Source organism: Chenopodium album, chromosome 17 (assembly GCF_948465745.1).
Source record: "Chenopodium album chromosome 17, dcCheAlbu1.1, whole genome shotgun sequence".
NCBI classification, from domain to species: Eukaryota; Viridiplantae; Streptophyta; class Magnoliopsida; order Caryophyllales; family Amaranthaceae; genus Chenopodium; species Chenopodium album.
The window spans coordinates 44,507,316-44,530,501 of record NC_137850.1 but is presented as its reverse complement, the minus strand read 5'-3'; the positions used below and the strand labels follow the sequence as shown (position 1 = coordinate 44,530,501).

At 32.4% G+C, this 23,186-nt stretch overlaps 1 protein-coding gene and 2 pseudogenes across 1 annotated transcript; 1 reads left to right on the top strand and 2 right to left on the bottom strand.

Annotated features, from left to right (window-relative positions):
* Positions 1-7,504: 7,504 nt before the first annotated feature.
* Positions 7,505-9,405, bottom strand: LOC145589112 (uncharacterized). The gene is made up of 3 exons (XM_081645675.1): positions 8,788-9,405; positions 7,839-7,928; positions 7,505-7,606 (listed from the first exon to the last, which is right to left on the bottom strand). The coding sequence occupies exons 1-3, from the start codon at positions 9,403-9,405 to the stop codon at positions 7,505-7,507; spliced, it is 810 nt and encodes a 269-aa protein (XP_081501801.1).
* Positions 9,406-12,082: 2,677 nt separating this feature from the next.
* Positions 12,083-15,139, top strand: LOC145589111 (clathrin coat assembly protein AP180 pseudogene; annotated as a pseudogene).
* Positions 15,140-18,871: 3,732 nt separating this feature from the next.
* Positions 18,872-20,739, bottom strand: LOC145588140 (3-ketoacyl-CoA synthase 4 pseudogene; annotated as a pseudogene).
* Positions 20,740-23,186: the final 2,447 nt, after the last annotated feature.

Genomic DNA, 23,186 nt, shown 5'->3' with positions numbered 1-23,186 from the left:
TTCAGCTAACTAGGCCCAGTAATAACTCCAACTGTCTCGATGATATGATATATATAACACCTGTTTTGGAATATTCTAAGCGGGATTATTAATATGCAAGTTGATAGTATGTGTATCAGACTTAAGCTAATAAGGTGACAATTAAATTTGAACACGTTAAAATACTTGCTTTGTTCTTTTTAATTAAACTCCAACGTTGGAGATTGTGATTTAACCATATTTTATGATTTATACAACAGAAAAATCGATCACGATAGTTCTAGGCAGGTCTAGTAAGAATCATCTTGGCATATACTATTGAAATATTTACTGTTTATAATCTTTACTAAAATATAATTAAATGTGTTAATAGTACTCCATATGATAAAATGTAAATGGAAAACATAAAAACATCAATGTTTCGATTAAAAAACAAATGAAATATTGTACTCGTATATTTTTGCTATACTAGCATGCAAAATATTATTTATTTATTTATTTATTTATGTGAAGATATGATTTTATCTAACTAAAAGAGTATGATGGTCCCAATTTATATAGCTAATTATAGAAAAAGAGTATAAGGGTCTGTTCTAATTGATTGAAGTGAGGTGAACTGAACTGAACTGATTGGAGCTGAACTGAACTGAATATTTTATGAGAGAAGGAAATTAAGAATTAAATTGAACTAATTAAAAATGAACTAAACTTAACTTAACTTATTAGAGCTAAACTGAACTGAAAATAATCCGAAGAGAACAGACCCTAAAATATATATACCCTACATTGGATGGTAAAATAAAATTTGAAGTTGCAATTAAAACATAAATAAAGAAGGTGTATATGTCTGCTTGATTGGGGCATGTCCCGAAACTAAAGGCCCAACGACCAATGAGACACACTGTACTCAGTCTTAATGTTTGGGTGAGAATATGGGTATATCATAACTAAAAGATCAGATGTATGATGGTCCTAGATTTCTGATGAATTTACCATAAGATTCATAACTAAATGTATGAATGAGTACTATTCCAAAAAGAAAAAAAAAAAAAAAAAAAAGGTATGAATGAGTATAAACATGTGATAGAATTTTTTTAAAAAAATTCAATGTATAAAAATAGCTGTAAGAGAAGGGGCTGGAGAAACTAATTACTTACTGTACTATTAAGAGTAGTTATACCAAAAACTTTTATTAATTTCTATTTAATGCGGATATTATTGGGTTAGATATAGCAATCTATATACTCCGTACTATAAAGAATTAAAGAGATATAAATGTTTTAAGTTACTACGTCCCCCCAACCAAACGCGTACTAGCTCTAATAATTAAGATCATACTTTTGTGTATAAGTAACGTAAGCACAATAAATGAGTACCTTAAAACCTCGTAATTATGATGTTTATGATGCCCGCAACTTCATGCAACTACCACTTTCATGGAATTGAAGGGGCGATGACGTGGCTATTGTGCATATAGTCGTTCACTCATTTGGTATAGACTGAAAAATCTTATATACACCATACCTTATAGCTTGATTTGTCTTCTCATATTTATGACGCTTAAATAATATTGTACTCCAAATCTACAAATTCTCTGTTGCTTATTTAGCTATAGCGTACCACACTAGCTTGTAAGATGAATGAGTCCAAAATAAATATATTTCCAAATTATATATACATCCCAATTGGGACTATTGACTATTATACATCTTTTAGGATATATACGGTCTAAATTCACTCCAATAAAGTACGTTTATATTTTCACGTACGAGACTAAGGGCTTATAATGAAACTCTAACTCGATTCATTGTTATTCCATACGAGTATTATTTATCACTACTATCATTCATTGTTGCTTAAAAACTAATTACATATGCAAGGCCAAACTTTGGTATTTTTCATTCAATTGATTATACTTTTACATTCATGCAGGTTACACATTCTTGCATTTTACCCATCATTGTTTAATATTATAGCCGCTTTTTCTATTAATATAAAGAAATTGCGATCATCAGCACAATTTCAACTAAGAATGAATTTTTTTAAAAAAAAATATATTCGATAACGATATTTGTCATTTCACAAAATTAAACAAACAATATTATACTTTGATATTGCTGTATCTCTAACATTTGACATGTGCACGCCCATAATATAGATCATTATGTCCGGCCAATACTTGTAATTATTATAAATTAACCTATTAAATACCTCAATTATACTCGTCAAAAAAAAAAAAAAAAAAAAAAAAAAAAAAAAAAATTACCTCAATTATAACGGAAGTTTTGTTTGGAGGCCACTTTCTTCTTCTTCTTCCTAACTCGTAATAGTTATCGAAAAGGTATTAAGCTATATTTTCAAAAAATTCGTGAATTTTCTTATAATTTTTTTCAAAGATAAAAAATAAATAAATAAACAAAAAAAAAAAAAAAAAGGGGATTTTGTAAGGAAGGTAAAAGGTGTGTTAAATTGCAGTTGAGTAAAAATAGAGGAATTACAAAGAAGAGACAGCTCCACAAAATCGCGGTAGGGGATGACGACATGAGATAGAGAAAGAGATAAAGTTAAGATGTTGTACTCTAAATATTAGATTTGAGTTAATCCACTTTGTATTCACAACTCCTAAAAATTTGATAAACCACCCCCTCTCCCCTGGGTTATGTGGATAGCTAATAAAGTTTTAGTAAATCACACCCAAAAAAAAAAAAAAAAAAATAATGATGTTTGATATTCTTCTCTTGTTTCTTTTAAAATATTTGGGGTAAATTATGATCAATTGATCATCTTGGTGTAACGTTACACCCGTCTTATAACATTCATTATACAATGTCTTATTTTAGAATTTGTAATTTTAAATAAAAATTATCTTAAAGTCATACGTTCAACATTTTGCTACATACATTTATCTAATGATTTGGAAGCTCATCATAAATATTCATAGTATTATCATTTCCGGATTTTGCTGGATGCCTAGATTGGCTAGATATATATATTCATGAGTCATGACCGCATTTTCTTGAACCTTCTCTACACAACCTAACTGTTAATCCATCGCCCAAAACAAGTATAGCATCCTATTGAGAATCATAGTTAGAGGTGTGTTAATGCCAAAAATCGTCAAGGAACGACCTTTGGTTGGGATACCGATAACTAGATAAAAAAGGGGGTTACGAAATGTAAACAATTGAAATAGAAAGAAGAAAGACACAATATGGTGACACGGAAAACCCCAATGAAGGTGGGTAAAAACCGCGGGTGGCTACTTGTCCACCAATCCACTATGATACGGGCGTTATAGCCACTATTGATACAAATACAATGATAATTCGGGCGTCTAAGGCCATAGGTAGTAGAGAAATAAATAAGGACAAGAATTAAGTATACATTAGAGCTATTGAGAAGATATATAAACTTTGAGTTGATCATAGAGCTTGTAGAACAATCGGAAGAGACATGTCATCATGTAGACCGTCGAACGGAGCCTCTTGATGTATCTTTTGATAATGTATCTTGTAGTGTATTCTTTTGTGGTGTTTTATGCTTGGAATATGGTGTGTATGATCTGCCTTAATGGCTGGTCGTTGCTCCCCTTTTATAGGCCTTTATGTGGTAGAAATTCGGTTGAGGATGATAAGGATGACTTCTTTGATTTTAGGAGGTTGTTTGTTGACTTCAAGACTTGATCCCTTGATGAATGTGGACTTGGTTAGGCTCCATATCCATTGTAACAACTTCATTGAGTGGTTAAAGGCTGCCAGAAATTCTCTCCTTGATTATAGGATCCACTAGTAACAACATTGACTTGTTCCGCAGTTTTCTGGCGTCGCACTGCGAGACGCGTCATGGTTGGACGTCGGGCGTCAGCGTCAGTGTCATCTTCTGACGTCGTATGACTGAAGGACGTCGGAGGCCACTGGAGATCGTTAGACTTCGCTGTAGTTGCCGGGCGTCAAGTATTGACGTCCGTCACTAAGGTGCGTCATTGACATTAGCTATTGCTTGGAAATGGACATTAGTTTCCTTGGCATTCCCCATCTTATTTAACCTTGAACACCAAGACTCGTCTAACATACGGCCGTCTTGGTTATAGGACAACACTTAGGCCTTTACTTTGTGTCGTGAGAATTTCGCCCATAACAAGGTGTATATTTTTTGCACCAATGACCTCTACGTCATTAAGTTGAATTTTCTGCTTATAGTTATGTACTTGTGTGCTACGGAGTAATAATTAATACGAGTAGCTGTCAAATTTTTATCATAGAAATTTCACTACAGTACGTGTTCATGTTTTGGTCTCATCACTCCCATGTCGTTCAAGTAGGTGTGACAAGAAATATAAGCATAAAATTTTCCCTTAATTGTCCTCCGTAGTCTGTATAGTTAGTTAACATATTAATATCTCATGATTTTGTTTTTCTTAGCTTGTATATTGATTATAGTTTTACAATTAAGATTTTTTTAGGATTTGTTTCACTTTTATTATATACTCATACAAAATACATATAAAACATGGTTTAATTTTAATTAATTTATGGGTGACACCATTGTATTAAATTAAATCATAGCCCTTCATTTCTACTAACTAACGTAAACCGTTGATATGATTTATTTTGTGTTTTATTTTTTTTTAAATAAATTGAACAAAAAAAATTAAAAAGTTATCACATTCTTTTCAGTTTTCTGTTTTAGTTCCTTCTTTGTTTATTAAGTTTTTTTCCTTTACTTCTCTTCAATCGTTTCCTTTTGTTTCCTTCGTTTTGGAATGGATACATATTGCAAATAATTCAAGCAACTCTATATGAATTTCTGATCTAATGCTGTATCACTAAGCACAAAAGGCAAATAGAAATAGTGGATCCACAATAGCATTTTGACGATTTCGTTATCCCATTGTAAAAATGGAACTTGCAAATGCCAATATCTAATTAACTGTTATAGTGTTATTCTTTGAAATCAATTTCCAGACTCCCAACTATTTAGCTTGAAATAATAAAGCCATAAAAAGCTAAAAACATAATGGAGTAAAGCAAAGGATGGATTCAAGAAAAAAGTACTGTGAAGACAACAATCAGTATGCATAAGAGAAGTAAAGGGGGAAAATAATGCTGAGTAAATAAAGAAGAAACAGAAATTATCAAATTAATAAGAATTGAACATGGTTTTTTTTTTTTTTTTTTAATTCTTTTTTTGGTCAAATTTTTTTAAAAATATATCAATGGTTCACATTAGTCAATAAAAATAAACGGTTGCGATTTGATTTAATACAATAGCCACAATTTTATTATGGCTATTTAAAAACTGTCCTTTAATTTATACTATCTTGAGCTGCATGCAGGGAAATTGGCGAGACCTATATATGAAGAAGTTCGTTGACAATTGTTGTATGATGGTACAATATCTTTTTTAAAACCTTATACGGAGTACTTCGTAAATGTTTAAATTTTTATTGTAGAGTGAATTACAAAATTTTAGGAAAAGTGAATAAAATTGTCTTTAACATATTCAATGGATTGACTCTTATGATAAGCCATTAATACATTAAATGTCCTTACAAATTTTGAAGGCCTGAAAGGTGGATCTATCCTTGAGGTGAAATGGACTTATAATTACCATAGTTGATTACAGTCTCTTTATCAAGAGTTTTTTGTTTATTTGTTGCTGACTTGCTGCTATTGTTTTGGTGTCATTGAGGATACATTCCATTATCTTTCACCCTCTCTTACTCAGCTAATACGAGCCTACTAAGCCTGTTTCAAAATAAATGTCCTATTTTGACAGGTACATTTGTCATTACAAACCAAAAATATACATTATTGAGACTATTATAACTACATAACTACAATATACTCTGGAGTAACTATAAATCTATAATCTTTTGTATAAAGATTTAAATATAGGTCAATGGAATAAGTGGTTAAAGCTTAAAAGTCAAAGTGGAGCATTTATATTGAAACGGTGGGATTAAAACAATATGATCGATATGCTAATGGATTGTATGATAAGTTTGATTTACTGATGATTGGTTGCTTTACATTCTTTGTTTTGAATTCTGCTAAAGATTGGCCTACTTAGTTAATTGTATAAGTCAGATTGATTTGTTTCAGAATTTTGATACCACAATAGTTATGCAAATAATTTTAACTAGTTGAGATTTAGCTTTGAATTTTGAGGATGCCCCACTTTCTTATAACGAGAAACAAAATTTGTTTCTCACATGATATTTTCGTAAATAAACCAACAACTTTATTCAATTGTGGAACCCATAATAATAAAATAATAAAATAAATAAATAAATAAAAGAGAAGGTTATTAATTTATTCACAAAAACGCCTCTATCAGAAACAAGAAATTTCCCTTGAATTTCATCGATTAAAACTGGATTTTACTTTGCCCTGTTCTACTTTTGGTACTTTTGGGCAGTGGGAACCTGTCAGTTAATAATGCTAGATTTTACCCTGCCTCATTGGTATAAATTCAATTATTCAAATACTTGATGGTATTAAAAGTAATACTCCCTCGGTCCCTCCGTCCTTTATTGATAGTCCCTTATGCCCAATTTTAATTCTCAAAATAATAGTATCATTTGCTTTTTTCAAGTACCATTAGTATTAATATTTTACCAAAAATCACTCCAATTTTCAACAATATTTGTGCCAATTTAAATTATCAATGTAAATTTTGTTTTTCGATGTACTTTTATTCCTTTCTCTCTCTACTTTTTTGCATACCCAATGTAAATTTATCTTTTTAATGTACTTCTACTACTGGTACTTCTTATTTATGTTTATTAATTCCCGTGAAAATTGCCCACAAAGGCGAAGGGAGTAATTGACTTTAATTAGAACTGAATTTGTTGGTACAAGTATTGACAATTTTTTTTTTCTTTTTTTTTTTGCTGATATTATAAATAGCGAAATATGATAAACTTAAATAGCGAAATATGATAAACTTAAATTTTGTTCATAACAACAACAGGTGAATTGATAAAGTTACGACGAAGGTGGGTCATAACGGGGTCAAATAGGACAACTCTCTTTCATGACAAAGCTCATGACAGGAGATTCCGTCGTAATTATTCATTCATGGCAGTTAAAGACAAGATTATTTCTAACACCATATCTTATAGGGAATATAATAGAGTAAAAAAAGAAGATAATAAAAATAAATAAATAAATTTGAGGGAGCAATTAAGACAAATTAAGCTTCAAAACTATGAAGCAAGTTTGTTACGTTGTCAATCTCTTGTCAATAGCCAAGAAGTCCAGCATATTTTTGAGGCATTTGTTGAAGGCGCACGGCCTTTCCAATTGAACTAGGTGACCTGCATTCGTTATAATTTGCAATTCAGTCGTGCCTCCCAATTTCCTGCATCATTAATAAGTAAGGCATAAGTAATTCAGTGTTATTATCTCTTAGCATATTCAAATTTAGTTGTCACACTAATACACTATACATTCAGATATATAGCATCATAATTATGGACCAAGGTGACTAGTAAAGTAATAAGTACATACGTATATTATATTCATGTGTAAAAAAAAGGCTCAAAAGGATCATACTCTTTTAGTGCAATTCCCACTTCCAAGTTGAAAACTCTGTCTTCAGTGCCCCATAGTAGGTAAATTTTCTAGAAGGGAAATAGGAAATAAAAGAGTACATTAAAATTAATTAGTCGCTACTGTACTATTGATCGTTTTGCACAAATTAACTAAAATATTGGATTTGGAAATCTTGCTTGGATAATTAATAATAAAAATGAGAATTTTGCCAATTAGTTAAGATTGGTGTTTAGTCATGAATTGAAATAAAAGTATTATACAGGCTAGGACTCCATCTTTGATCACAACACTGTTACAGACCTGCTGAAATTGATGGTTAGGAACATCTTCATCTTTGATCAAAACAGCCTCTAATAAACCAACTTTCTCCTTCCTATTGTCATACATGCTCTGGCATCATCACAATTTACATCAATATATTAATTATATTTTTATATTTTGAGACATGCATGATTATTAAACTGATTATATATATATATATATATATATATATATATATAATCTGTGTCTTAGTAGGGCACGTACCCTATCAGATTTTTCTTTTTTTTTTAAAAAAAAAAGTTAATTAAAAGTTATTTAAATAGAATACAAAGTGTATTAAACTATTCAAATATTTCATAAAAAAAATTTATAATTATATATTCAAACCTACTAATAGCTTAGTGGTTGGAACATTAACTTGTCTACCTAAGATCAAGGGTTCCAATCCCTAACCCAACATTTATTTTTTTCCCTCTTTTTTTTTACTTAATGTCCTTATTTTTTTCGAAAAATTTCTTTTTTTTTTCCACTTAATGTCCTATTGCAGTATGTAGCTAACATTCATTTTCTTTGCTTAATTTCCTTTTTTTTTTAATTTCTTTTTTATCGCTTAATGTCTTATTGCGGTACATGAGTGTGTCTTGATTTTGTAAAAAAAAATAATTAAGACCTTGAGAAAAGTGTTTCGGTGCCTACCATTGTTCAAATCCTGGCTTCACTACTGTTCACGGTGAAGAACTTTTTTATATGAGAATGATGCATGCTAGCATGTGCATATTTTTTTAATTGAATGGAAATTTTTTTTTCCTCTCAATTGAGCCAAGGTAATGTTTTTTTCACTTTAATACTCAAACGGAGGGAGTATCAATTTTCCTATAATAATTTAACTTACATATAATTAGATAAATTAATGGTCAAAGTCGTGTCTCGACAAGCATGGTTAAAGTGCAACAATTAAAAAAACTAGAGAGGTAGATTAATCAAGTACCTCAAGCCAGTGTTTATAGCAGAATTTAGGCATCCGAGGCAATCTATAAAAAGAAATATCAAAAAGAACCTTGACATCTTCAGCAGATTGTGGGACCAAATACTCCGACCAAGAACGACCTCCGACCTGTTCCGAACACTTACGGCTAAGGGACTCGGACAAAGCCGAAACCGTGCCGATTGCCACGATCGAGTACACCAGGTCAGGGTGATGTTCAGCCATTTGGAACGCAACAAACCCACCATAACTAAACCCTATTACCACACACTTCTCTTCAACACCCAACTTCCTTAGCCCTTTTGAAAAATAATCCGCGTGAAATCTTGGAGTTACCTCGGTACTTTTGGCTGTTGTATAGGATCCACCAAAGAAAAAAAGGTCAGGTATATAAAGGTCATACTTTTTTCTTAGGGCTAAGATTTGGAAACTCCATGTTATTAGGCCATTGCCGGCGAAACCATGGATAAGAACAAGAGGTTTCTTATTCTTTTTCTTCTTCGTGTTAACCCAAAAATGAATGGTTGTTCCTGGCTCTATCTCCAACTTTTTGGGTCGCATTCCTGCTAACTTCATTGTCTTGTGTAGCAAGGACATGTAGCAATTCACTATGTTCACCATTTCACTTTCTTTCTCGTCGATTTGAATGCTTTTTTACATACTACACGTCTACAACACTGCGAGATTGCAAGAATTTCTTTGTTCAGCCAAGCCAATGAACAATACAATTTTCATTATCTTTCTAGCTAGTTTTTTCACGCAATAATACTTTCAATTAGGGTTGTTCATCGTCGGTACATGATCAAAAATTTAAATTCAAATGTCAGACTAGTTGTGCTATTTTAAGTTCAGATCTTGGATCTATAAGACTGATTCAAAACCCAACGCGAATCAATTAGACCGATTTAAGAACATTTTCTATATTTTACTCAATAAAAACTTTACTCCATATGATACTATTTGAAAAAAAATGTTGAATGCATTTTGATTTTATGAATGCCTAGAACTATGTAGAAAATACTTCATAGCTCATAATATTAATGTTTTAAAACATTATAGAGGTTTTATGCATAATTTTAAACAAAAAGTCGGTCTTGATCCAAGACCTTTTGTTTTTATTAAGGGTTTTGGACCAAACTAAGGACTAGAAAATCAAATTCTCTCAGACTTGGAGCATGGAGCAATTCTCTTCAACTAACCTGGTTTGATCCGGTCCAGTTTTTGAACCTCTCTATACTACAACGCTAGATTTCAAGTTGTATTCTATTTTCATACAGTTAATGATATTTTATCCGAAATTAAACTCCATAATTAATAAATGGGATGTCTACTGGATAGACACTTATAAGACACATTATATCTTTATTCAATACCCCCTCCGTCCCTAAATTACATTCCTACTTTCTTCTATTATGTGAGGAATAAATGCTAGAAATAAGAATGTAATTTAGGGACAGAGGGAGTAAATAAGAAAACGAAGTCCTTGGTGGCCTCTTCATGAATTTCCTACATTGTCTCTATTTACTAAAATATTGACATCATTTTTTATATAAAAAAAATACAGAATTAATAAGGAATAGGATATGAAAATTTTCTACTACTTATGAGAATAAAATTAGGAATTCATCAAGTTTGATTGAAATGTTTTCAATATATATTCAATCAAGATTATTTCCATTACCTTCACATAACCAGTGATATAGATAACAAAGAGCTAGTGTATGTATTTGGAAACACGGAAGCACAATTTCTAATTAAGAATGAAATTTTTAAAAAATGTAGTCGATAAAAATATTTTTCATTTCTCAAAATCAATTAAACAATGTTCAAATTATACTTTGACATTGCTCTATCTCTAACATTTGATATTTTCACGCCCAAGATAGATCATTAGGCCAGGCAAATACATGTAAGTATTATAATCACCCTACTAATTACCTCGATTACAACGGAGATTTTGTTTGGATGCCACTTTCTTCTTCTTCCTAATTCATAATAGTTATGGAATAGGTATTAAACTATATATCCAAAAGATTCATGAATTTTCATACAAAATATTCTTAAAGATTAAAAAAAAAATTATGGGATTTGGAAGGGGAGGTAAGAGGTAATTTATATTATTGAATTGAATTGCATTTGAGTAAAAATAGAGGTATTATAGAGAAGAAAATTAGTTATTTTTCCTACAGCTCTACATGCTTTAAGGGATAACTGGATAAGAGAGGGAAAGAAAAATAAAGTTTAGAGGTTGTTCTTTGAGCATTAGATTTGAGTTAATCTACACTTGTATTTTCAACTCCTTAAAAAAAATTTGATAAACTAACACAACCCCTTATGTGGATAGCGCATAAAGTTATAGTGAATCACATACGAAGTATAAATTAAGGTGATGTTCTTTACTGTGTATTCGCTACATGTACACTTATCTCGGTTCTTGTTTTGTCATTTGAAAATATATATCTTGGGGTAAAACTAAATCATTTTGATGTAAAGTTGCACCCAATTTATGATATTTTTTTTTTAAGAAAACAACTTTATCTAAAAGTCATACAACATTTGCTATTATTGTCCTATGATTTGGAGCTCAATATATAATCATAATCGTATCAATCCCGGATTTTGCTGGATATATATATCATGATCATGGGGACAACTAAGAAATTAGTATTGTCTACGTGCACAAAAAAGGCATTATCTAACAAGGGCTTATATTAGTAGGAGTGGAGGTCCAATATACCACCTCATCAAGTCGTTTTACTACATTCCTTATACTTCTTAAGTTCGTATTATTTATCTCTGGAAAATGATGGGTATGTGCTGGCCATTTTACATTTATTTCCTACAAAATATACGAGTATTAATTTAGAATGGAAAATTTAATCCCTATTGATGTTATTTAACCTTTCGTACATATAATATGTGTACTATTTTATTTTTAGTGTTTCTCACGTTTTAAGGGACTAATAAAATGAGTCAACTTTAAAATTGCATTGTGTGTCTCATGAATGGCCTCCCACTAACTTTCCCTCCTTTTCCTTTTCCCTCCACCATCCAAAATTTCCACCCTATTCTTTACCCTCTCAATTCCATCACATCTTCAAAATTTTCTCTCTCTTCCTCAAATTTCAATCATCCAAAAAAAAACAAAAAAATTTCTCACAAACTTGTTACAATCATCGCAATTTTATGTAATTTATTCAATCAACAATAATAATTTGGGGAAATTCTCCTAGAGGTTTTCTTTTATAACAAGACTAATAACCTTTTGTTTTTTCTCTATTGAAACCACCACCACAACTAACCACAATGCCGAGCAAATTGAGAAAGGCAATCGCGGCCATGAAGGATCAAACGAGCATAAGCCTGGCGAAGGTTGGGGGAGCAGAGTCCTCAACCCTCGAAGTGGCAATTTTGAAGGCTACAACTCACGATGAGATACCAGTGGATGAGAGATACATCACAGATATCCTTCGAATCGTGTCCTCAAATAGAACTTATGCGGGGTCCTGTGCAAGAGCACTAGGACGCCGCATAGGTAGGACTCGAAATTGGGTCGTGGCGTTGAAATCACTAATGATAGTCCTTCGGGTCTTCCAAGATGGGGACCCACATTTTCCTAAGGAGATCCTCCATGCCATGAAACGAGGGTACAAGATCCTTAATCTCAACTCTTTCCGTGATGACTCCTCTACTTCTTGCCCTTGGGATTTCACCGCCTTCGTCCGCACCTTCGCCCTCTACCTTGATGAGCGTCTCGATTGCTTCCTCACGGGCAAGCTTCAACGGCGAAAATCGTACCAACAATCTGGCCGTAGCAAGGGTTACTCGAGGAATAATGAACCTATTGTCCGTGACATGAAGCCTAGTGTGCTCCTTGACAGGTATTCCATTATTCCGTCTCTAAAAATAAAAATCTGAAAAGAAAATTTTAGATTTTTATATTTAAGAATTACAATTTTGCAGAAACCTAATACAATTAAACATGCATAATCTTGTGATATTGTCCTCCTATAGTCCTCTAATGTTTTCTATTCAAAAAATATATAATTTGGAGCATAAATTTGCCTGCAAGATCAATTTGAAATAGTAGTATTAGATCTCATCTTAAATTTCCATAATATTGGATACGGAGTATTATGTTTTGGGCAAATATCATTACTGATAAAAATAAAAATAAATACTGTAGGTAGCTAATGTTTATAAATTTCCGTGAAATCACTATTGAGAAATTAATTAGCAATATTTTCTGAATTAATTTTAATTTAGTTTAGAGTAATTACTCTGTAATTTTTTTTTACAAGTAAAAAAGTTGTGGATATAGGTTCTGTCTCGACAGAGTTAATATTGGGTTGTGTTGCGTTGCGTTATACAGTAAATTAATTTGAGATTGGAGAAGTATATTTGTTCTCACTTGAAATTCGTTGACAAACTGACAAACACATAAAATAGCCTAGTGTAAGCCAGTTTATGCAATAAGCAAGTACCAAATTAATTCAAACTATCTCAATATTCTCATGTTATACATTGGTGTTTAAAATTACTCAGGATCTTACACTGGCAGAAGCTACTAGACCGTGCAATCGCCACCCAACCCACAGGTGCAGCTCGAACCAACCAGGTGGTGCAAACCTCCCTCTACGCAATAGTCCAGGAAACATTCGACCTATACCGGGACATATCCGATGGTCTAGCCTTACTACTAGACAGTTTCTTCCATTTACAGTACAACAATTGTGTGAGTGCATTCCAAACTTGTGTTAAAGCCTCTAAGCAATTCGGCGAACTTGCCACCTTCTACGACTTGTGCAAGAGCATAGGAATCGGTAGAACATCAGAGTACCCAAGTGTCCAAACAATATCCGAAGAATTGGTAGAAACCTTACAAGAGTTCCTTAAGGACCAGTCTTCTTTCCCTGGGACTAACGGTCGTAGAACACCTGGAGGAAGTGGACACTACCTCCCCTCACTTAGCCCAAACTCGGAGTCTGACTCCGTGAGGAGGTCCGAGTATGGTGAGTCCCAATGCACCTCCCTCGAGGACCTTATAGGTGGGGATCACGGGTTTAGCCCCGAGAGGTATTCGGATCCTGGTAGGGAGAAGCCACCACAACTTGAAGAATCCTATAGTACAAATGACACTACTTCAGTAAGATCTGAACCAATTGATCATCGAGGGATCAACGCGGTGTTGGATCTTTTATCATTAGACGATCCATCTCCGCCCACCGATCTACAACAGCAAGTCGTCGAGGAGTCTAACAATGAAGGACTAACTTCGCCCTCAGAAGAGTCAGGACAAGGTTGGGAGTTAGTTTTATTTGAAACAACAACAAATCAGCCTTCTACAGAAACTACTAATAATAATGACAACATTGATAGTTGTGTTGCAAGTAATAACAATGGGTTCGAGGTGGATTTTTTCAGCGATTTCAATGGTCCTAGTACCTCATCGTTTACTCCCCTGCCCGACGAGCACACCTATAACCCATTCTTACAGGATTCAGTTGATTTAAACCTTCCCTTCGGAGCTCAAAATAGCGAGCCCATCAACGAGTTGGGAAGTTTTGGTTATGTAAGTTTACCATTAACTTTTCATCCCGAACTTGGCAATGTCAACACTGAAAACAATCATCAACAACTAGACTTGTTCGATGACCCTGGTAGAAGCAGTAATTTCAGTTCCAGCACCAACATATCGCTTGTAAATCACGGTGGACACGGTGAGCACAATCGAAGTCTTTCGACATCTGTTATAGATAACTTCGGCCAAGCTAATACTGCTGGGATGCCTCCTACTTATAACCAAGCCAATCATGTACCCACAACTTATCACGCTAGGTTCGCGAGTACTGATTTCAGTTCATCACCCTTTTCGGTTTCATTTCACAATGTGAATGCCAGTATAGGTAAACCAACAATACATCATGCTAGGTATGGGAGTAATCTAAGTACAAATTCATCCGTCTTTTCGGAAAACTTCGATTGTTTTAGCGGGTATAGTAGTACAACAGTACCACAACCTTTTCCTACAGATTCACGGGATGGAAGTGCAAATGCTATGAATGCAATTGTTCCTTTCGGTCAAGTTGGTAGTGATGATTACTTCTCTTCCTCATGTCCTAAGCTTCTAGCAACCCCCACATTCCGGGCCACGAGTCTGGAAAGGGATCAGCATCAACAAAGTAATCTATGGGATGAGATTCATGAGAATGATCCATTCGGGTCATTTCCGACTGCTACAAGTGCTATCGATCCACAAAAAATGAGTGAATCTTTTGATCAACAAAACATAATGCAACAACAACAATTGTGGTTGCAAAATCAGAATAAGATTATGGCTAAACATTTAACATGATCGCGATGATATTAACTTGTATTTTGTTATACATCGATCTCTGTAGCTAATAGTATGTACTATATAGTTTGTTCGTTCTAAGAAAAAGAATCGTATGTTAGAAAGTCCTCCTCACCGTAGAATATAGAATATTGCCTTATTGGTATGTAAAACTCACCTTATACCTGTTAATGTTCTTAAACTTCTAACTTTGATGCCTCTGTGAAGAGTCTGTTTTCTTATTTTACACAAATCAATAGGCAAAAAGCTTTTCGTCAAACTCATCTAAATGTTTTGTTGTGTTTTACTTTCGTTATTACATGTGTTTTGAAGTTGCACGGTTTCTTTATTTGAATTGATTAAGTTTATGTGATATGTCTAAGTTTTTTTATTCCCTACTGTACTGTATTGTTGGAATGTTTAGACATTTCAAATGATTTTTTTAAGTAAAGCTTTGTTGTTGAATACTTGTATCTTTAGATAAGAATGATATACACTATATTTGTACTGGGTGTGTTCCTTAAAACATAAATGTCTCCTTAATTATTTGATGTAAATGTTTCTATCAATGTTAATCAATTTAATCACGAAAAATAATTTAACTATAAGGGAATCATGTTCAAGGCTGTGGCCAAATACATCTCCGGTCTACAATTTTTTTCCAAAATTTGTCTAATTTGACTGAATTTTAAGATTGGTAACAACTCTAAATCATGGACGAAGTGTACTAAACTACAGAAATACGCTAATGGCCCAATATAATTAGATAGTTGTTGGTCAGAGCCATAAGAGAGGGGAAATAACCTAAAGGCCTGAACTTCAAGAAAGATGGTTTAAAAAGTCATATACCAAGCGTCCAAGCCCAACAAAATAGTAACCAAATTGTTAAATTACCTTTAAATTGACCGTTGCATAATAAAAATTAACGTAAGCCCGTTTTATACAAGACTTATTAAGGGCTTGTTCTGATTGACTGAACTGAGCTGAACTTAACTTAACTTATTGGAATCGAACTGCATATTTTTTTAGAGAAGGAAATTAAGAACTGAACTAAACCGAACTGAACTGAAAATAATCTGAAGAGAACAGACCCTAAGTTATTATTAAGTTTGATTCCAATTCTCATCAAACAAAAAAAAAAAAGTTTGATTCCAATTCTAATCCACGAGAGTATACAAGTTACCGAAGATGTGATTCTTTTTTCTTTTTTTTTTTTTTTTTTGAAAAAACCAAAGAAGTGATTCTTAAATAGAGAGTACAAGACTAAGATTAAAACTATCCTTACAAAAAATTCCCCATTTCATATTTTTTTGGCTGGTGATTAGGTGAAGAAGGAAGTTTCCTAAGCGTTGAACAATTCAGAGCCATGAGGGCCCATGATCCTCTTTCACCTAACTTAACAAATCCCAGCCCCAGATTATTGGAACTTAGAAAAATTTTCTTGTTCCACTAGCTTAAATTCTATGGGAGATGAGACCAACACAAATTACACAGCTCCTTGCACAGATGAACGAGTTTATAATATGTGCAGCTACATCAACAATCACTTATTCATTTCACAAACAATAGCAATTTAAGAATTAGCTGTATATTTCTAGCTCAATAGAATGAATTATTCCACAAAAGGTGAAATTTAGACTTCTAAGATTTTAAAAATGACAATAATTTGGAGTTAAGGTAAAATACAATTCCTGAACTTTGGTATTTATAGTATTTTAGTCCCTTAACTTATAAATGAGGCAAAATGGTCCCTCAACTACCCAAGCCTCATTCTTTCTAGTGGAGGAAAAGCTTAGTCAACAAAGTTAGGGACTTCCAAACCAACTAAGCAAAGTTTAGGGACCATTCAATATGATGTGTCATTTATTTCTATTTTTTTTTTTTCAAACAAAAGTTTAGGGACTTGTTAGATCACAAGTCAATTAATTAATTGAATATAAACTAAAGCTTAGGGATTTATAAAGTGGGTTTTTTTTTTTTTTTTTTTTTACCAATTAAATATCTATAAAGTGAGTTGACAAGAATTAAAAATTGCTAATAAAATTTGATAATCATGATATATTTTATATTTTTTATAGCTTAATTTCAATTCAGTTAAGCTCCAATCAATTTACTTCAACTTAATTTCAGTTCAGTTCAGCTCCTAATGTCCTTCTCTCATGAAATATTCAATTCAGCTCCAATCAGTTCACTTTAGTTCAGTAAATGTGAAAAGGCCCTTCGTAATCAAATTTTTTATAATATATCTCAATCAACTAAACTCATTAACCACACATCCTCAAATCCTAAGTCCTTACCCCTTAATATTTGACATACCAAAAAAAAATTTAAATAAAAATAATTAAACCAAAAAAGTAACGTGTTTTCAAAGTGAGTGAGTAAGACAAAATCCAAACTCTGTAATATAAAACTAAATAGAAATATGAAAAGATTGAAAACTAGAATAAAAAATAATACCATCCCACTTTTTTTTCAAACTGACAATTTATTTTCATGCGTTTACTTTCTAAAAGGGTTTTTTTGGGTTTTGTGTGTCAACTTTCAAGGTTTTTTTTTATTATTATTATTCTATGTGTTTATGTTCTAACTGATTTTCAATATTTTTGGTTATTTTGTGTGACATTTTTTAGTGTTTCTTTTTTTGTTTTTTCTTGTGTTAATTTCGAAGAGAAAATAATAATTGCCCTAGATTATTAACTAAATATATTTAACTAAATAAGTAAGAACTAAGAAGGAATTTTTCTTTCACAAAGAAAATTCGTATTATAGCAAGATTTTAGCAAGATTTCTTAACATATTTTAGTGAGAGAAAGTGGATTGTGACCATGAATTTCACACTTAAAATATCTCTCGCTTATATATTTTTATAAAGTTAATAATTTTTGCTAAAATTAATTTGATTATTTTGTTGAAATCAAATTGAATTAATTAAACTAAGGCCCCGTTCTTTTCACCTTATTTTTGCTGAACTGAAATTATTTTTATATATTTGAAACAAAATTATATTTGCTGAACTTAAATTATTTTTACTGAACTTAAATTAATTTTACTGAATTGAAATTATTTTTGCTGAATTGAAATTATTTTTACTGATTTTCTATTATAATTCTTCTTTAAGAAAACTGAATTTTACTAAACTGAACTTGTTTTTACTGAACTGAAATTTTTTTACTAAACTAAAATTAATTTTACTGAACTGAACTTATTTTTACTGAACTGGAATTATTTTTACTTAATATTATTTTTTTAAGGTGAAGAGAACAGGGCCTAAATTACACTTATAGGTTAAAACTTATAATCACTCTTATATAGGAGCGTCATGTGTCCCTATAGGTCCTAAACTTTGGCCAATAATAGTTGCATTAGCCACCTCACCCTATAGATTCCTAAACTTTCATTTCTAATTTAATTAAAGCCAATTCATCATCCGAAGGTCTCCAAACTTTGCTTTTAAAATTGTTAAATTTATTGCCACATGTGCACTAAGGTCCCTAAACTATGCTTAGTCAGCTAATTTATACTTGAAAAGTAAGTCATTGGCGGTTCAGGAACCATTTTGCTTCACTTAAAAGTTGAGAGACTAAAATGCTATAAATACCAAAGTTCAGAGATTGTATTTTACCTTAACTCTAATAATTTGATACCACATATATTGCATTTGACTGATGTCATTTAACTGTTCTTATACGAAGTACTCCGTATTATGTATGAGTGGATCAAATAAGACAAGTACATAAGACGGAGTAAGTGATTAGAACATCAACATTAAGCGCACGATGATAAGTTGGCAAGTTGACATTTCACAAAATATACACCAACATCCACCCTTTCTATTTTCTACAACATAGAAATCACTAAGGAATACAATACTAATAAAAATAAATAAAGATTATAAGTTATCTAACAAGAACATTGTCTCACTTTTTTTTTCAACTTTATATTGGTGCACATGAATTAATACTATAATTAACTATGAATCTCAACAGGATACCTCTCAATACAATCCAACCAAGGACTTTTAGGTGACGGCTTAACATTCCTCATCGCTTGCCAAACCGCACTATTACACTTAAATCCAGACCCAAATGCTATTTGCCATACTCTATGACCTTTCCTCATCCTCCCCTTAGCCTCAATGTACCCAAGCTCGTACCAAATCGAGCTCGAAGACGTGTTCCCGAACCTATGAAGCGTCATCCTAGACGCTTCAACGTGGACCGGGCTCAGCTGCAGGTTCTTCTCAAGCTCATCGATCACAGCCCTTCCTCCGGCATGGATACAAAAATGCTCAAATGCAAGCTTGAAGTCGGGAATATACGGCTTAATCTTCACATTAAAAAACTTCCTAGCAACAAGGGTAAAAAAGAACAACAATTGTTCACTTATAGGTAGCACAAGCGGACCAAGTGTAGTAATATTAGTCTTAAGTGCATCCCCGGCTATAGCCATCAAGTCCTTAGAAAGCGAAACTCCGGTCTTACCAATCTCATCTTGTTCTTGATACACACACTTAAACGCCTTATCATCCGCCCCACGATGAGTTCGGACAGTATGAACAAGGCGGTACTTGGCTCGGCTTTTGTCCCTAGGCTTATTAGACAACAAAACCGCCGCACCCCCAACACGAAACAAGCAATTAGGAATAAGCATTGCTTTCTTATTCCCAAAATACCAGTTTTGTGTAATATTCTCAGTACTAACTACAACAGCATAAGTATTCCTATGCACTTGCAACAAATCTTTCGCAAGATCAATAGCGATAACTCCTGCAGAACACCCCATTCCTCCAAGATTAATACTCTTAATATTACCACGTAACTTATACTTGTTCACTATCATAGCGGACAAAGACGGTGTCGGATTAAACAAGCTACAGTTTACAACAAGTACACCAATGTCCTTAACCTTAACGCCCGTTTGAGCAAAAAGATTGTCCAATGCGCCAAACATGACCTGCTCGGCTTCCTCCCGCGCCGCCTGCATAGAGGGGCGCGGGGGGATCGAGTGCATTGCTATAGGAACCACTGTTTCTTCTCCTAACCCTGAACGTTCTAGAATCTTCCTTTGAAATTCAAGAGACGAATCGTTGAAATCCCCGGTTAACCGGGAATGTTCGACGAAATCCTTATAAGTAACCCTCAACTGACTTGGTGGATGATACAGTGAGAAATCCACCAAGTAAACGGATCTGGGTCGGGTCATAAAATAAACCGTGGACCCGAATACAATAACAGTACAACAAGTAATAACACTAAGAAGATTATACTTAAGGTGAAGCCAAAGCTGGTAAACGTCGTCGTATTTCATCTGGGAAACTTCGATTAATACAACCGCCATTAATGGGATTAAACAAAGAGTAATTAAGTGAGTCACTAAATAGTGATACCCAAGTTTAACATACTTGAGATTCACGCTATTAAGAAAGTCAGGTAAACGCCGTAACTGGCGGATCTGAACGCCGTTTGACGGCGGAAATTGGGTGTTTTCCGGCATGATTTTTGTGGGTTGATTTTGGTTTTTTTTTTTTGAGTTTTTTTGGGAATTTTTTTGTGCTTATAACAAACAGAGGAGGAGAGAGAAAATGTGTAGTAAGAAGAGAAGATCTAAAGGCGATGGAAATGGAGGAAAAGAGGCGGCGGGAAATGTGATTAAGGTGGTTAATTGAAATGGGTTAGTGTTAATTTTGTGACATTCTCACTAATTTTGCGGGGATATATAAAAACAGAGGAGTGAGAAATAGCGTGAGGGAGAAGATCTGAAGGTGCTGGAAATGGCTGACGAAGCGAAGTGGGTAAGGTTTGGAAATGGTAGTTACAACCAAATGTATATCCGTAGTAAATAATTACATATTCGGAAGTAGACTACATGTACGTTATTATATTCTAGGGTGTTATAAATTGGTATTGTCGATTTAATATTTCCTCGTACTAATTTGTGAGAATAATAAAATAAAGAAGTAAATGTTGCAGAAAATTGAAGTATACCTTTTTAATTGGCTGAAAAATTGATGTTTCTATGCTGGTGAAAACTCCTACTTGCTGTACAATTTCTCTGTTAATTTCTGCTGGTTTCTGAGTTATGTGGGGTGGACAGAGAAAAGGGGAAGAATGATTGAGTTTATAATACTGTAATAATCAGGGTGTCTAATGACTAATAAATTGTTTTGATTTGATTTGGGGTTATTTTAATGAGAATGCAAGAGTTTAAGTAAATTGATTAATTGGAATTTGAAAACTAATGTACACTACATTTGATTTTTAAAATGGTTTTCTATATTTGTAAGCTTTACTCCGTATTAGCTAAGCTTAATTTAATTTTTCTTGATTTGTGTACTCCTTGTCCCACTTAGTTGAGGTTGACATAAATGGTTTCAAATTTTTTATTTTATTTTTTTTGTTTTTCACCTAAAAATACTAAAATTAATACTATCTAGTGAAAATAAAGAAATTTTGTATAAAATTACCCTAAAGATTGGGTCATTTGTGAACAAATACCCATTTTTTTTTATTTGTTTAGAACTACCCATAAGTTTGGAAATGTTTAGGTAGTACTATTCAGTAACGTTTTCCGTCCAATTAAAACGTTACTTTAGCCTAATTTTTCACTTTTGTCAATTACAATGGTCAATTAATGCTAAAATAAGCAAAAACCCGAATTCAATTAAACCCCCAAACCTTAGAAATCAAAATCCCCAAATAATACTAAACTCATGAACCTAAATGAATCCTAATTAAAACCCCAATTAGGTTAATTAAGGTAAATTAAAACCTTTAAATAAATTGCAGGAGTTAATTGGGTGGCAAAAGTGAAAAAAAATGGGCTCCACTACCGTCTTAATTGGACGAAAAATATTAGTGGATAGTGCTACCCAAACGTTTTCAAACTTGTAGGTAGTTCTAAACAAATAAAAAAATGGGTAGTTATTCACAAATGACCCTATGTTTAAGATAGTTCTATACAAAATTTCCTAAAAATAATTTTAATTCAATAAAAATTAGTTTAGTTTAATAAAAATTAGTAATTTTAAAGAATAAATATAATAAAAAAAATTAGTTAAAATAAGATTTAATCAATAAAATTAAAATAGTAAAAATAATTTCAGTTTATTAAAATTAAATTAAGTTCAATAAAAATAATTATAGTTCAATAAAAAATAATTTCAATTCACTAAAATTAATTTAAGTTCAACAACAATAATTACCGTTTGTTATGAAATATAAGATGGATTATCCTCTTGTATCATCCAGAATATTCTAGATCTAGGGTTTATTGTTATCCAAGTAAACCCTAATTATATTATATGTATATATACCCCATCATATGGAATAAAGATACACCCATTAATTCTCTCTCAATCTCTCATGTTTCTCCCTATTTTATAACACCGTTCAATAAAAATAATTTCAGTTCGGCAAAAATTAGGCGATGGAAAGATGATGGGCCTAAAATTTTTACAAGTATCAAATAAAGTAAATTAAGTTCCATAAATAAAAATAATTTAAGTTCAATAAAAACTTACACTTAATAAGTTTTTTATATACGAAGTAGATTCTTTTACCACCAAGTGACTTATCTATACACTTTTTCGACTCGTTTCTAATTGAACACGTCAACTAAAAAGTGAACATATGTATTTTGTTTTATTTTTCAACAACGCTTCAAAAGTGAACATATATATCATAGTTAATATTTAAACATTTTTTTTACTAGAGTAACATCAAAGCGTATTGACATGCATCTTCCGATTTTTAATACACGAGCCAAGCAAGGTTATCTAATTTAATACTCCGATAATTGACATATTATAGGAAGAATCACAAATGTGATTTGTTGTCTACCACAATCTCAATGTGGCCAAGCATCTACAGCGAAGTGTGTGGTTTTGAGATCGAGTTGGAAATGTGAACTTCAAATTATTAAGGTTGGTTAAGAAATTGAAAAGGCCATTTCCTTTACTAATAGGTATTGACAAAAAAAAGAATATTTTGAATTTTGGATGGTATGTGACTGTGCATGTTAAAATAGCTCACTTGACCACATATTACAAATTTCAAGCTTGACGTTATTC

Bases quoted from the DNA above. Each gene is read 5' to 3' on its own strand.
- LOC145589112 (XM_081645675.1), bottom strand. From the start codon at position 9,405: ATGGTGAACATAGTGAATTGCTACATGTCCTTGCTACACAAGACAATG. The intron at 7,929-8,787 runs GTACTTGATTAA...TGATGATGCCAG, and splicing joins GCTATAAACACTGGCTTGAG to AGCATGTATGACAATAGGAA. The intron at 7,607-7,838 runs GTCTGTAACAGT...TTTCCCTTCTAG, and splicing joins CTAACCATCAATTTCAGCAG to AAAATTTACCTACTATGGGG.